General features: G+C 43.6%; 1 protein-coding gene across 2 annotated transcripts in view; it reads left to right on the forward strand.

Annotated features, from left to right (window-relative positions):
- DPP4 (dipeptidyl peptidase 4) overlaps window positions 1-14,799 on the forward strand; it is an 80,322-nt gene that overhangs the window by 33,423 nt on the left and 32,100 nt on the right. For both annotated transcript variants that reach the window (XM_081814315.1, XM_081814316.1), the window contains 3 exons: window positions 4,130-4,290; window positions 5,757-5,872; window positions 13,657-13,792. In XM_081814315.1, coding sequence (XP_081670441.1) covers window positions 4,130-4,290; window positions 5,757-5,872; window positions 13,657-13,792 — 413 coding nt within the window. The remainder of the gene's footprint in view (window positions 1-4,129; window positions 4,291-5,756; window positions 5,873-13,656; window positions 13,793-14,799) is intronic.

Genomic DNA, 14,799 nt, shown 5'->3' on the forward strand with positions numbered 1-14,799 from the left:
TACAAAGGGCCTTTCTGTGTAGGTAGCTTTTCTGCTTTACTGGGGCATAAAAGCTTCCAGATTAACATCAGATGTTTCTCTAACGGGGCCTACCTAACCCAGAGTTACTAAGGAAAATTAAATACTCCCACAGCATTCCAAGAGCTGACAAAATATTGTCTGGAGGTTGGGGAATAGAGGGGGAAGAAAGCATCTGTTTTACAGAGGATTTGTGTTCATTTGAACTTGGACAAATCATAATTTCCTATTTTTAAAGAAGGAAAAAATAATTCGAAAGGCTTCTGGGGGAAAAATCAGTACAAAAAAAAAACAGAACTAAAAATATTAAAAAGGATTATTCTCTCTTTTAGGATAGAGTCTTAGAAAATATTAGAGAAACATTTTTCACGTCCATAGTTGCCAAAGTAAAAGGCATTTTTGAGGCTGTTCCAGACTGTTCACAAGGTTGCCTAATGCTTATTAAGTACTCATCCTTATTTCATCCTCTTATTTCTTCCTCATAGTTAAAAGGAAAAAAAAAGTTTTTCTTCATGACTTAATTTTGGTTCTTACCCAGTTCAAGTCAGGTTCAATTAAATGGCCTAACATTGTAACAACAACAACAACAAAAATCACTTTAAAAAAAAAGATAAATCCCCACGGCCCAGAAATAATATATAATGAAATTTACTAGCGCTCGTCACTTAGCAATTGAAAAACATCTTTAACGCTTGTTGGACAGCACAGCACAACCTGTAGGAGCCCCAAAGGGACCTGGATAACGCCTCTTCCCAAAGCTGCAAGTCGACCCCTCCTCGAAACATCTGAGTGTCTCTAGGATAAGAACACACCTAACACTATTAGTCCTTTCTCAGGTAGTTAAGAGCTGGAAAGATCTCAGTTTGCATGTTAATGACAAACAGAAGAATGGCTTCCCAGTTCCAGTGTGGGCCTGTCTCTAAAAAACAGGACTTTGGTTCCTATGGGGAAGTTCCTATAATTGGTTTTATATATTTATGAATGATCCATACTTGGAAAGGGCACACTCGTGTCTCCATATATGAGATCCACCCTCCCATGGAGTGTCTCCACTGCAGCCATGAAGACTTGTTGAGTATAGGACTGAAAGAGTACATTTTGAGAATCCGTAGGTTCATAAGTAAAAGAAGAAACAAAGCTGCAAGGTCCAGACAGGGCCATGTGCCACATCATGGAGGGACACTCATAGAGCAGCCTACAGTCTGGGACGTGTGTCCCCTGCCCCACCCCAGGTTCCCAAATGACTTTCTCTCTCAATGTCTCGATGTTTTCACTTTGTCTTCTTTCATGATTTTCTAACTGATTATTACTTTAGTTAACAAGTGCCTTCTTTTGTAAAAATCATAATACTTTATCTCCTAGTATGAAGTTAATCACGACATTCACTCTTTTTTTTTATTTATCAAATAAGGTTTATTTTTTTTCTTTTTCAAATTTTTTTAATTATGTTATGTTACATTACATAATAGTTTTTGATGCAGTGTTCCATGATTCATTGTTTGCGTATAACACCCAGTGCTCCATGCAGTACGTGCCCTCTTTAATACCCATCACCGGGCTGACCCATCCTCCCACCCCCCTCCCCTCTAGAATCCTCAGTTTGTTTCTCAGAGTCCATAGTCTCTCATGGTTCGTCTCCCCCTCCGATTCCCCCCCTTCACTTTTCCCTTCCTGCTATCTTCTTCTTCTTTTTTTTTTTTTTTTTTAACATGTAATGTATTATTTGTTTCAGAGGTACAGGTCTGTGATTCAACAGTCACTCTTAAGCATGAGTATAGTTTACCTAACCCAGAGGTGAGAATGAGAATTTTGAGAGTGAGGATGAAAATGGATAGAGAAAGAAATAAGTTTGGAAGATGGGGCACTCCTTACCCTATAGTAGTCGTGCTGACAGTGGGGGTGTGGGTAATTCAGGGCAATCCACACTGAGTGCCAACTACCTATGAGGTGCTGTGTCAGGTTCTAGAGACACAGGGACAAATGCTATCCAACTGCTGCTCTCAGGGAATTCAGCCCAGAGAGGGAGACAAAGATGCTAATGGATAATTGTCATAGAGTGAATCAAGGGACCTATTCAGGGGAGGGCACTAAGTCCAAGGGAAGGTCAGAGAGGCTGGACTGGAGGTATCACAGGATGGCGAGGGGGGTTCAGAGTGTCGGGGAGGGGGTGCCGTAGACACTTGTGCTCACAGTCAGCTTTGTAACAGGAAGGACTGGAAATCTGTTCCCCCTTTGTTATTCTCCCTTCTCCCTACTATTCATTCTCAGGACTTTGAGTTTGACCAGAAGTAGTTTTATAATAATGGTTTTAATACATCACGGTATGGAACAATACATTCTGTATTACAAATACCCACCAATTCAAAACACAGGTACTACCTGCTACCTGTACTTAAAAGCAGTTTAAAAACCATAAGCTTGCTGTAATTGTATTCATTTTATGTAATTGCATCTTGGTCTTAGACTAGAACCAATGGGTAGAAGCCACAGGAAGGAGGCATCAACTCAGGATCTGAAGAAGTACTCGGTAGAAACTCCTTGACTCGGAGTCGCATGGCCTGTGTCCTTGTCTTGTCTCTGGAGATTCATTCTCTCTCTCCAAGCCCCTCAGTTGCCTTCTCTATAAAATGGGATATGAATAGAATAGGCTCACCTGGGGATCTTTGTGAAGACTAAATTAGATAAGTGTTTTGTGAATTCTAAATTGCTACATAAACATAACTTAATGACATAGATAGAAAACAGATAAAGCCGGAGCAGGTTGCCTTACCCAGTAGGTTTTCTGTTACCGGAAGAGCTGAAATAGGCATGGAGGGACATAGAGCACGGAGGTGAGAAGCATGGATTCAAACCAGACCAGTCTGGATTCATTCTTGACTCACTCAATTACCGGCCATGTGACTCTGGGCAATGACTTCTTCTCTTTAAGCCTGCCTGCTCCTTTCTCACCTGCACAATGAGCTACTGTGTGAGGATTACCGGAGATCATAGATGTTGGTTGCCTATCAAGTCTAGCTCATGGTTAGCACTCTTTAAATGTTAGTTGCTCATCATGATAATTATATTTTGCTACTATTTTATTGCTGTTACTGTTACTGCCACTACTATTACCATGATTATTATTATTGAAGCATTTGGAAGACACCCGTAAAGAGGCCTCGGGAATCAGAAAAGTGATGGGGACAGATGATTTCGGAACTCTAAGACTCAAGTTTCTATGCTTTTGCTTTTGCCTTTACACCGGTAGCAGAACATGAGATTTGTAGGTTAAATCTGCATAAAGGACTGGGAGCCTCCCTCTAGTCTACCTGAACCCTCCATCAAAAAGGTTTTGGCATTTTAAGAGCCAGAGATTGGAAGTCCCATGAATAGACTCCACAATGAACATAGGAAAGAACTACATTTGCCAGAGAATGAGTCCAACAATGTTCTGGAGAGCAAGACCTTTCCTTTCACTTGCCTCTCTCTTCGACCCTGTTCTCTTACCATCACTGTATGCCTCAGAAGGGCGTGCTAATCCACCGGAGTCTTTAGTTTCTAGGCTAAGTGAAGGAGGTGTTTCTCAATAGGGGTCTCACGGAGCTCCTTGTCATTCTAAATTCATCCTTCCCACACCCTGTTTGTGCCAAGAGTAGTAAACTGTGGGCACCATATTAGTTTGATAGTCTGGAGCCACCCACCACCCACCAGTACCCTGTGGGCACAGTACAAACTGAGCCCAGTTGGGAAGAGTATGCTGGCATGTTGACTGTTTGAAAATTAGAAAGGAGAATCAGCCCCTTGTGTGAAATTTACTTTTAGTATGTTTTGCGGCATAAATTTAGAGGATTATAAGATAAAGAAAAAAAAAGTAGAGCTTATATTAAATATTGTGTGCTAAAATATTCTAAAATGGTCCAACGGGTTACTTATTTTTACAATCCAGATCTATCCTTGAAGATTTTATTTTTATTCATTTGTATTACTCTGAATTTGGAAGCCCAGCAAATGCAAAATGGTTCATTAGTTGAACTCTACTGTAATTACTAAAGCTAATGAGAACAATATTTTGAATGCCAAAGCCAATTTATCAGCTACTTCTTGTAACAGAACAATTTATGTCTTTTTTCAGAGGAAATCTTCAGTGCCTACTCTGCTCTGTGGTGGTCTCCAAAAGGCACTTTTTTAGCATATGCCCAATTTAACGACACAGAAGTCCCGCTTATTGAATACTCCTTCTACTCTGACGAGTCACTGCAGTACCCAAAGACTGTGCGGATTCCATATCCAAAGGTCTGTGCTCCTATTCACATAGTGGTTCCGTGATTTGATGGGAAGAGAATGGTTTCATTTAATCCTTTCCTGCTAATGAAAATATTGTCAGTCTCTCTTCAACAGCTTGCTGTGATTACTCTTGCTGAAGTCAACAGCATCTGGCAATTTTAAAGTATTTTTATTATCCCAGGAAAGAGTGTGATTTAAGGTTTTGTAATTTCTCCAAAAACTTTGAGGAATGACAAGCCGAAAAAGATGGGGAAAATGCTTTTGAAAGAGGTAGGGGGAATGAAAATGTTTCAAGGGAGGAAAAGAGAGGCTGTCATTGAATCACAAGCTCTTCTTATTTGTAGAAGTTGGAATATGCCCTGGATGAAGTTGAAAAGCTCAGTTATATATCAGGTTGTATTGCTAATTAACCGATACATGACTAGTTTCAGTGGTTCTGGTATAGATTTGGCACTAATGTGCATTTCACACGTCCTGCGTTTGGAATAATGGTCTCACATCTTGGTTTGCAAGGCTGTTCTCCTCCTCCGGGATGCATATTTATGAAAATTCAACAGCTTTGTTAAGCAGTGTAAGCCGAGGAAGAGGGGGATTTAGAAGGGAACCAGGATTCTTCACTAGTGTCATAATATTAATGGCCACAGGATCATCTATAGGAAAATCTAATAGTAAATGTTTTTGCTGTAAGCAACTTGGGAAAAGGGATTTTTATTTTTACTAACTCACTCAATTTGCTTCATGAAGAACTGCCATTTTAGGAAGACAGAGGAAGTTAAAAGAAAAAAGATCCGAGACTAAATATAGAGATGTATTTTCAGTGGAATGTTATTTTTTGATGAGTGAAACTGGCAAAAAAAAAAAAAAAAACCCATAAAATGCTCTCACTAAAAATATATTATTTCTAATTAATTTGTCAATTGAAGATCTATGTGTATATATAAAAAAGTTTTGAAGATTTCTGTCATCATATTGATTGTAAAGTTTGAACATGGTGAGCTTGAATTTGGAGTGCAAATGGTGTCTTTCCAATTAGCCGTTTTTGGTTCTCGGCTCAGGTAAACTCATTTTCCTGGTGGGTTGTGTCTTTGGCTGAACCCAAGGTATTCTTCCTAGTTGTCAGCCATTAGACTTCTTGTCTTCTGGAGTCAGAGTATATTTGCAAAATAATAGAATTGATTTTTAAAAAGTTTATCCTTGTTTGCACAAAACACATTAAATTATGAACGTTCATGATTTAAACGGAGTGCTTGGAGCTGTCAATATATATGTTTCTGCCTGAACATGAAAAAGTTGCACTTCATGACTCTCTTTTATGTTCATTCTATCTGTATTAGGTCTGTCTATATTAAATTTTTTAGCATGTCTCATGATTATAATTTTATCGCTCTCCTGTGAACATTTTTGTACAGTTTTAAACCTGTGCAATGATGTGATATTTTTTTTTCCATATCAATTCTGTTATTGTGTTTTCCTAGGCAGGAGCTGTAAATCCAACCGTAAAGTTCTTTGTTGTCAAAACCGACAATTTCGACCCAAACACCAACGCAACTCCAAAAGAAATCTCTCCTCCTGCTGCTATTTCAACAATGGGGTAAGAGTCTTGATCAGAATGTGTGGGTTGTACAGAGTTTCACAGATCTCGGGGAGAACCTTTTAAAAATGAATGGCAGAATCAGGGGTAGCATCCCATGGTGTCCCCCTGGGGCCGGAAGCCATTCATCAGCCATTCTTTGTCAAGCCATCACCTCATGTCTTCATGCTGAGCACGGTTCCAGTGATGGGGTCCACACAGTGAGTAGAGCAACCAGAGTCCCGGGTATGATGGAGCCTACACTCAAGGTGGGGGAGGCAGACAACAACCCAGGTAGACAGAATATTGTTGTGAAGGCCATCAAAGCAGGGCAAGGTGATGGTGACGGTGGGGGGAGGTCAGGGAAGCCCTCTCTCACGAGATGACCCGTGAGCCGTGACGTGAGACAGAGGGCCAGCTAGCCCCCTGAGTAGCTGGGGGTTCAGTATCCAGGCAGAGGGAGAGCAGGTGCAAAGACCCCACAGAGAGGATGTGGCTGGTGCCTGAGAGGACCCTGTGAGGAGGCCAAGTGACCATTGCAGTGCGAGTGGAGAGGTGAGTGATAGGAGTGAGGTCAGAACACGAGGGCTGTGCAGGTCTTCATGAGAACTGGAGAAATGTAGGGCTCCTCGTGACACCAACATGCCTCAGGATGTCACTTGCTTAAATAATCGCTGGTGGTTTGAAATTCTGCCACCACATACCCTCAGCCCCCTGTGCTTTTCCTGTAGAGATAAACACGGCATTGCATGCAATTTATGGCTCTAAGTTGCTTTCTACTCATTTCTGTTCATTATCTTGGTTTTCTTGTTGCTTTTAAATAATAACTAGTATATACTGAGCACTCACTATGTGCCAGACACAGGGCATGATCACAGGCTTTCTTGTATTAATCTTTAAAGTAACTCTTTCCAACAACTATAATTATATGCCTCTTTTACATATAAGGGAATGAGGCCTAGAAGCTAAGAAAATGGTAGGAGTCTGTATTCAAACCTGTCTCTCTGACTTAGAAGAAGGAGCTTACAAGTGCTCTGCTAGGGGCCTCCCTCTGTGAATTCAACCCCTGCCCTCCGCTTCCTGAAGTTATCATCAAAGCAACATGGAAGCATCCTTCTCAGGGTTAAATTTACCACATCAGGCACGCTGTAGGCTCTGCTCTGTAGTTATTAATTCATTGACTTGATTAGAAATATCTGTATTAACCCATTCGTTTGGAGGAAAAAATCAATTACCAATAAATTTAAAAAACTGTCTTTCCTGAGTTTGTCCAAAGGTATAAAAATTTACCTGGAGGTTCTAAAATCTGCTGTGCGGCCCCATCCAGTCATCTCTTCTATCAATATTGATTGAGCACCCACTATTTATGTAACAAATGTCCATAGGGCTGAGCTACTGTCTTTCTAGCACTTTCGACCAAGCAGAGGATAGAATATATTGCCATAAATGACTCCAAAAGCACATACTCCAGAGGCATAGACAGAAGGCCAGAGACATTCTGAGGAGGGGGAGATGGGTTTTCCAGGACCCCAGGGATCAAAGAAAGCATCCTGGGCAATGTGTGGATTGAGCAGGAAGGATTCCACAGGGCACAGCTGGGGGGATGGCACTGAAGGGGAAGGTAACCCATGCGTGGGGAAGTGCAGGGATGTCCATGGAAAGGGCAGGGCCTGGTGTGACCTCTTGGCCTACAACCAACATCTGTCTGCTGAGGATGAGCCACAAGCCCCTGCTCTGAAGAATCTTAGATCTGGGAGGGGCTTTACACCTCACCCATGGTTTACAAACTGTTTTAAGGACCTGAAGCCTTTTTTTCAGGTGAGATAGAACACAGGAGTGCAGGTCCAGAAACCAACCAGACGATTATTGCTCAGGTTGCAGGCACAGGCCTTGTTCCTTCTGCTTCCGCCAGGAGTCGGGATATTCGAACCTGCGGGCTTCCAGAACACACTGAGAACAACGCTGTGGGACACAGATGAGCTAACTGAGGCTTACAGAGGGAAACTCTTTTGCTCAAGGTCACACAGCAAGTTAGCGTGGGAGCTGGGAAGAGGACACAGGCCTGCACACCTGCTGGTTAATAGGCTCACTGAATAATGGAGTTTCAATGCATAGAGTGTGTCCTGTGGGTGGGGACTATGCTTGATGCCCCGCTCACATCTCACTTGACACACTGCCTACCGTGTCTTTGTCATGGCCATCTCATAGGTCCTCCTCTGTGGGGTCTCCCCTGCCCCCTTAGAAACCTCATTCCATAAGCTGAGCTCAGGGAACGTGCGCAAGTCCAAGGACTTAGTTTTTGCCCCGTACGAATGAACCTTTAAGTAATTGTTTGCGGTGCTTTATGCTGCATTCCTGGTGAGGACTGCCTCACTCACTGGGGATATTATGTGTGAGATGTATTTTACTGAGGAATCATTTCTGGAAATGCCTCAGGAATGTGTTATATAGGGAATTATAAATCCAGCTCTGGTCTCTATTAACAGCAGTGATGCTGCAGTTTATATAAAACCAGGCGCGAGGTCCTCTCTGCAGAAAATGTTCTAGCAGGCGGTGATATCCCACTTTCTGGCCTCATGCAAACATCCAACAGGGCTGGGGAATCCCGGCAAGTTGTGCCTCTTCGGAAACTGCCCAGCACCCTCGGCTGTGTTTCCTAGACATCCGCTAGCTCCCGGAGTGTAGATCGCCTGGAGCCCCGTGAGGGTGGGCGTGTTTCTTCCGTCCTCTGTCCAGGCACCCATCACTCGCTTTCCCCTGAGGCCATGTCCTTGCACCACAGATCTTCCCGCAGGTGAAATCCTACCAGAGGCAGGGAGCCTCCCAGTTGCCCTCATTGAGTTAGAGGTCAAGTGGATTAGATTCATTAGGCTGCTCATTTGTATTGATGACTCATAATGGGAATTTGCAAGCTCAAAATCTGAGAGAAAACAACATATACTGTAAAATCATAACCGCCACCCACCCCCCGCACCTGCTTTATTTAGAGCCTGGCTTCATGTTGCTGGACTGAAATAAGAAAGTTCTATAGGTAGAGGCCCATCTTACAGTAGTATCTCCAGTGCCTCTCGGGGGTGGAGGGTGGGGGTCTGAGACCCAGCAAGTCCCCAACGAACATTTGTAGAATAAATGAATAAGCTTCTGCGTGGATGAATGAGTTATGTTATATGTGTGACTTCATGTGTGTGGAATGGTTTACACAACCAGCACCGAAGATGACCCTCCAAGTGACCCTGCCTAGCAGTCCCTCCTTTCTGCCTCCTCCCAGCCATCTGCAAATCGTGTGGCCTGAGCTAGAGGATTGGGAAGGGCATGTTCCACTGAGGTGACCCCACCCGACATCTGCTGAATGGCTCCGGGGACCCATCACACCCAGTCCTGACCTGCCCTACCCTGTTTTTTCTGCTCCTGAGTGATGTAATAGATAAATGCCTCCTCTGAACAGTTGAGAATCCTTGATCTATAAAGTAGCGATATCAGGGTCTGGGGTTGTCACACAGGAGATAAACGAACTGGACAGAAATGGCTGGAAGCTAGCAACACCTTGAGACAGGAGGTGGATCAGGAGCTCGCCTGCTGTGGGTGCTGCCCTCTGTGATGGGCTCCCCCTCACCCCACCTGTCCTTCTCTTAGCGATCTGTCAGCAGCCCCAGGACGGCTGGCATCCCCCTCAGAACAGAGGGTGGCATGGAGCCCGGGGCCAGCACTGGCAGAATGTCCGCTTCCTTGGGTGATTCACCGAGTTAATCACTCCACCGTCTGCAGTTGCACTTAGGAGCAATTTATCTCCAACATTCTTTCTGGTTAGTAATGCCTACCTGATGTTAAGTATCCTTAGCATACCAAGAAAACCACGTACACATATTAGGGGAATTAATGCAACTCAACAGACATTTATTAAACTCCTACTCTATGGTCACTTTACAAAGGGATTCTCTGTAGTATGACCTTCAAAAGCAGGTCTGCCCCAGTACATTCAAATATAATTTGCTTTATAAAATTCAGCTATTTAGTTTACAGACACTCTGTAGAGACCTCACTCGTAGAGTGAGGAATTTTATCCTGAAAAAAAGCAAGAGGGTGAAGCTAGCCAACAGTATTTACCAGAGGGATGGGTGGAGGTTCTATAGAGGGAGCTCCTGGGAACAGAAAATCTGAATCGTGGCTCCAACACTTCCCAGTGTGTGACCTTGGGCGAGTTACTTAACCTTTCTCCACCTCCTTTTCCTTGTCTGCAAAACATGAACCTTAGCCTTCCTAGCGCATAGGGTGCCATAAGCTTGGAGCACTTGGAATGGTTCCTAGCACAAAGTAAACTGCTCATGGGTGTGAACTCCTATTATTATATCCAGAAATTACTCCATTGCTTTAGTATTAAAGTCAACCATACTCTCCTTAGAATAACATTGTCCCAGAAGTTAGAAGAGCTTTGAAACTGAATCACTATGTCTGACAGGATAGGCAGTCTCTGGCTCAAGGGAAGTCCAGGTTGCCTGACTGGTCCCTCTTCTGTCCCTTCCCACCATTACATAAGCAATCTATTCAGTAGACGCCTCTCTGCTTTTACAGAATAAAATCAGCATCGAGGGGCACCTGGGTAGCTCAGGTCGTGATCTCAGGGTCATGAGATCCAGCCCCAGCTGGGGCTCCAGGCTGGGCAGGGAGTTTGCCTGCTTGAGCTTCTCTCTTCCTCGCCTTCTGCCCCTCCCCCACTTGCACATGCATGCACACTTTCTCAAAATAAATAAATAAATCTTTAAGAAAAATCAGCATGTAATGTAATTTATAGTTGATATTCCTGCTCTTTGGATTTTTCTGGTCCTAAGTGGGACTTAAACCTTTCAATAAAAAGTACAGTTGGGCCATTGGTTCCCTTATACATTTTTAATGACTCACTGACATCTCAGACTTGATCTTGGCACGATCTTGGCTCAGGGCAGGGTATGCAGCGTCGTTCTGTCTCCCCTTAATTCCAAATCCTAAAGAGAAGCTGTGATTAAACAGAAGTATATTTCCATGAGGATTCAAAATGTCCCATCTGCTGGCTGGCCAACGGCCCTTCTGGAAGCATCAGAAGGTGCAGAGTACACCTTGGGCTACCCAAGAGTGACAGAGAGAGTGGAAGATACAGGGTCATGAACCTTTGATCTAGAAAAGGGCAAGGAAGGTGCCAGATGCATATGAGTTTCCTGGCAGACTTCCTTCCCAAATTCCATTACTCCGATTTCGAATGGGGAAAAGTTACTTTTCTACTGCTGATTTCTGAACCTGGAGTACGATCTATGGTTTTTAGTAGATAAAGCACTTAGTAAAGGTGACCCGCTAATCATGTTAAAGAGTTTTCTTCCCCCCTCGCCCGCCCTTTCCCCCAACTGGCACACTTTAGAAAACGGAAGCCTGTTTCTGGAGCCTATGATCCTAATCGACACCCATGGAGCCCTGGGCAATATGTGCATGTATGTGAAGAGATTTCCGCCCCCCACTGCCACTGCCCCTAGAGAGAGGCACATGATTTTCATCTGATTTACAAAGGGATTTGATCTGTGATTGAGAACCACGGGCATAGAGGAACCAGCCCCATGCCTGTTTTTGCATGATCTGCAAGTAAGAAAGGGTTTTACAATTTTGAATGGTTGGGAAGGAAAATCACAAGAAGAATAATATTTCATGACATGTGAAAATTGTATGACCTTCAGATCTCAGGGTTTCACTGCAACTCCTCTACATGTGTTCGTCTGTGGCTGCTTTTGTCCTGCAAAGGCAGAAATAAGTCAGTGTGACAGAGCTCACGTGACCTGCAAAACTTAAAATATTTACTGTCTGGCTCTTTACTGAAAAAGTCTTCAGACCCCTAGTCTAGAAAGTTAATCTGAGAAAGTTTTACTTTCTCCCTTGCATGTCATTGTTCCATCCCCTTTGCAATGATTTAGTCCCTATCCCCAGCAGGATTTATTTGCCTTTCCAATTTCTCATTTAATGCCTGTGGGCTGGGCACAGGGCAGAAGAGTTGGACTCCATGAGGTGCCCTTGGTCCCGTGCGTGCAAGGAGGCGCGCACACTCTCAGACCCTGCAGCCTGGCGGTCATTAGTGATGAGCCCCTTAAGACTGCTGATACCTGTGCGGACTGAGGGGCTTTCCAAGAACGCACAGTGGATATTTGAGGAAGACCTAAAGAAGTCAGAGCATGGCAGAGGTTTCAGACTGAGGGCAGGTTGAACAAAGGTGGGGGGCAGCTGGGAAATCTCAGAAGGTGTTCATGGAATACCAGCCATGCAGACTGGATGGTGCATAGGTTCTTAATAAGCAAGAGAAAGGGCTGAAGTGGAGAAGAGTCCCTGTTGGTGGGAAGGTGGTGCTTTGCTGCTGGGTGAAGGGGTTTGATCTTCTTTCAGTACTTGCCGCTTGCAGCGGGGACAGCCGGGAGGTGCCCCTGGGGACATTAACACAGGAAATGTCCCCAGCTATAGAGGGGGGATAGTGAAGTGGTGATCCATCCTAAGTGCTCGTAGGTATTGGCTGTTCGCTTTCGTGTCTGTGAAGGGAGTGGAGACAGGACATGACCTGTGAATTCTGAGGAAGGACAGAGATATTGAGGCCACAAAGAACACGATAGGACCTTCCCCTTCGTCAGTGCTGCATTCCGCAGAACTTCAGCGAGTGTCTGTTTTGTGCCAGGTATTCATTCCACTGGGGCCTGGGGACACCCTGAGAACAAGAAAGCTGCGGCCGTGCCTCCGAGAGCTTGTGGTCAGGCAAAGAGAGCAAAGAGACAGAAGGAGGGGGTGGCCACAGCCTGTGAAGGGAAGAGCAAAGGAGCATTTTAGAGCATTCGGGGTGATGAGGAGGATATGGCCATGGGGCCAGGGCCAGTCAGGAAGAAGGGGGAAGAAAAGATTCTCTTGGAATTTTTCTGACAAAAGGGAACAAGGCTTTGATCAGACAGTGGAAACCAATGATTTAAGAATGGTCGTTCAGAATCACACTGGGTGCTAGGAGGAGCAAATAAAATGAACAATCCAGAACAAATATTTAAGTAAACTAACAGAAAAGTAAATTGAGAATTCCACGCATCTCACTATAAATCAAAAGGTAGTTCCAAAAACGTTTGAGGTATGTGTTGGAGGAGGATGCATTGCTAAGCGACATCTCCGCTCATATAAATTTTAAGTTACGGTTCCTTGATTTTTTCACATGGTTCGTGCTTTGACTTTTGAGAAAAGATTTTTACAATATAATTATTTGATTTTCAACGTTTGTAGAGATGTGAGTCAATATTTTTTCCCCTTTGAAAACGAACTTGAGAAAAGGGTCAGTTATAATTTCACCCTAAAAGTAAGAATTTTCTGGAGAAGCATGTGTCAGATTACCAGAAAATATTCGAATCTCAGCCAGTGTCTCTGGCCTCACTGTAATGTTCTCTCAAGACAGCAGAGAAGAGATGGGAAAATATCACCCTTGACTTCCTGGCACTACTAAAGGCCAAGTTGAGGACTTGAAAAATCCTGAGCTGTGGTGTGAGTCACGTTTGCTAAGCCACTGTTATGATGTCAGCTGCTGTTTTTCCTGTCAGATATATTTTAATTTCCATTCAAAACTAAATTACACTTTAAGCTTTCAGAAAAGGTAAAATATTGTGGTATTAAGTTGTTTTGACAACCATTTAAAATTATATGCCTCTTAAGATTGATTTCATTGAGTAAAATGTCTATCTGTACCAAGGTCTGGAAATAGTTATTCTCTCTCTCTTTTTCTTTCTCTCTCTCTCTCCCCTTCCTTCCTTCCTTCCTTTCTTCCTTCCTTCCAGGGATTACTACTTGTGTGATGTGACATGGGTAAATGAAGAAAGGATTTCCTTGCAGTGGCTCCGAAGGATTCAGAACTATTCACTCATGGGTATTTGTGACTATGATAATTCCACCAACAGTTGGACAAGTCCAGTGGTAAGGTTTAATGCGGATGTTCTGCTTCTAAAGCTACATGTGATCCAAGGACTATATAAACCCAGGGAGAGTGAATAGTTAGGAATCAGGAAATAAAGTTTGAGTTTCTTTTCTTTCTGACTCTATGTCAGATCCTGAAGCAGTGGGTAAGTTTTGACTAACTTTTAGAGAATCTGGTATCTGGTGGTACTTCCATTTCATCTCTCCTCATCAGTCATACTGTTTTAGTTATGGATAGTATCACTTGGGGAGGGGGTGGTGACTGGAAACCCAGAAGATAGAATTTGATGTCAAAATTCAGAAAGCCCAAGAAGGCCAGCAGCTGCAAGATCAACAGAGTGTGTTTCAATAGACAAAATATGGGGAGCGGAGAATGACTGGCTGAGAATATGTGAAACAAAACACGTATCAAAAGGCCATAAATCTCTTACCACCCTGTGACTATCTTTCAGCAGTCAAGAGCTTTAGAACATCAATAGATAACTACCAGGCGGTGGGGGTAGCAACATTAAGACAAAGGCAAGTGTTAATTCAGCCTCGAGGTGCTGGGGGGCAGGGCATTCCCCAGAAGAAACCACAAGGTTCAGCCAAGCTGGTGAATCAGAATTAGAGCCCCTGTGGGAACCAGCAACCTCAGAAGGGGCGACGTCCAGGGAAGGTTTACCCGCATATGTGAAGGACACCACTCCAAGCCCTTTTCTGGTAATAGGCTCTGTGCCTACATACTACCCGCCCCCCCTCCACACACACACACACTTCCCAGCCTGGTTGGGCACAGTGCCGATTCTTGCCTCCGAAAGCTTGGGCACACCATATCTTGATTTGCCCATTCGTTTATTTATACAGCAAACACTGACTACCTACTATGTCCCTACCTACTACCTACTATGTTATGCTGTGCATAGCTCTGGATTTAAAACAAACAAAAACAAGCAAATTAGACAACATGCCGGTCCCCAAAATGTGTATGTTTTAGTAGGGAATACCATTAGGATAATCAATAATAA

Source organism: Leptonychotes weddellii, chromosome 3 (genome assembly GCF_054177405.1).
Source record: "Leptonychotes weddellii isolate Sample4059 chromosome 3, ASM5417740v2, whole genome shotgun sequence".
In the NCBI taxonomy this organism is placed as follows: domain Eukaryota; kingdom Metazoa; phylum Chordata; class Mammalia; order Carnivora; family Phocidae; genus Leptonychotes; species Leptonychotes weddellii.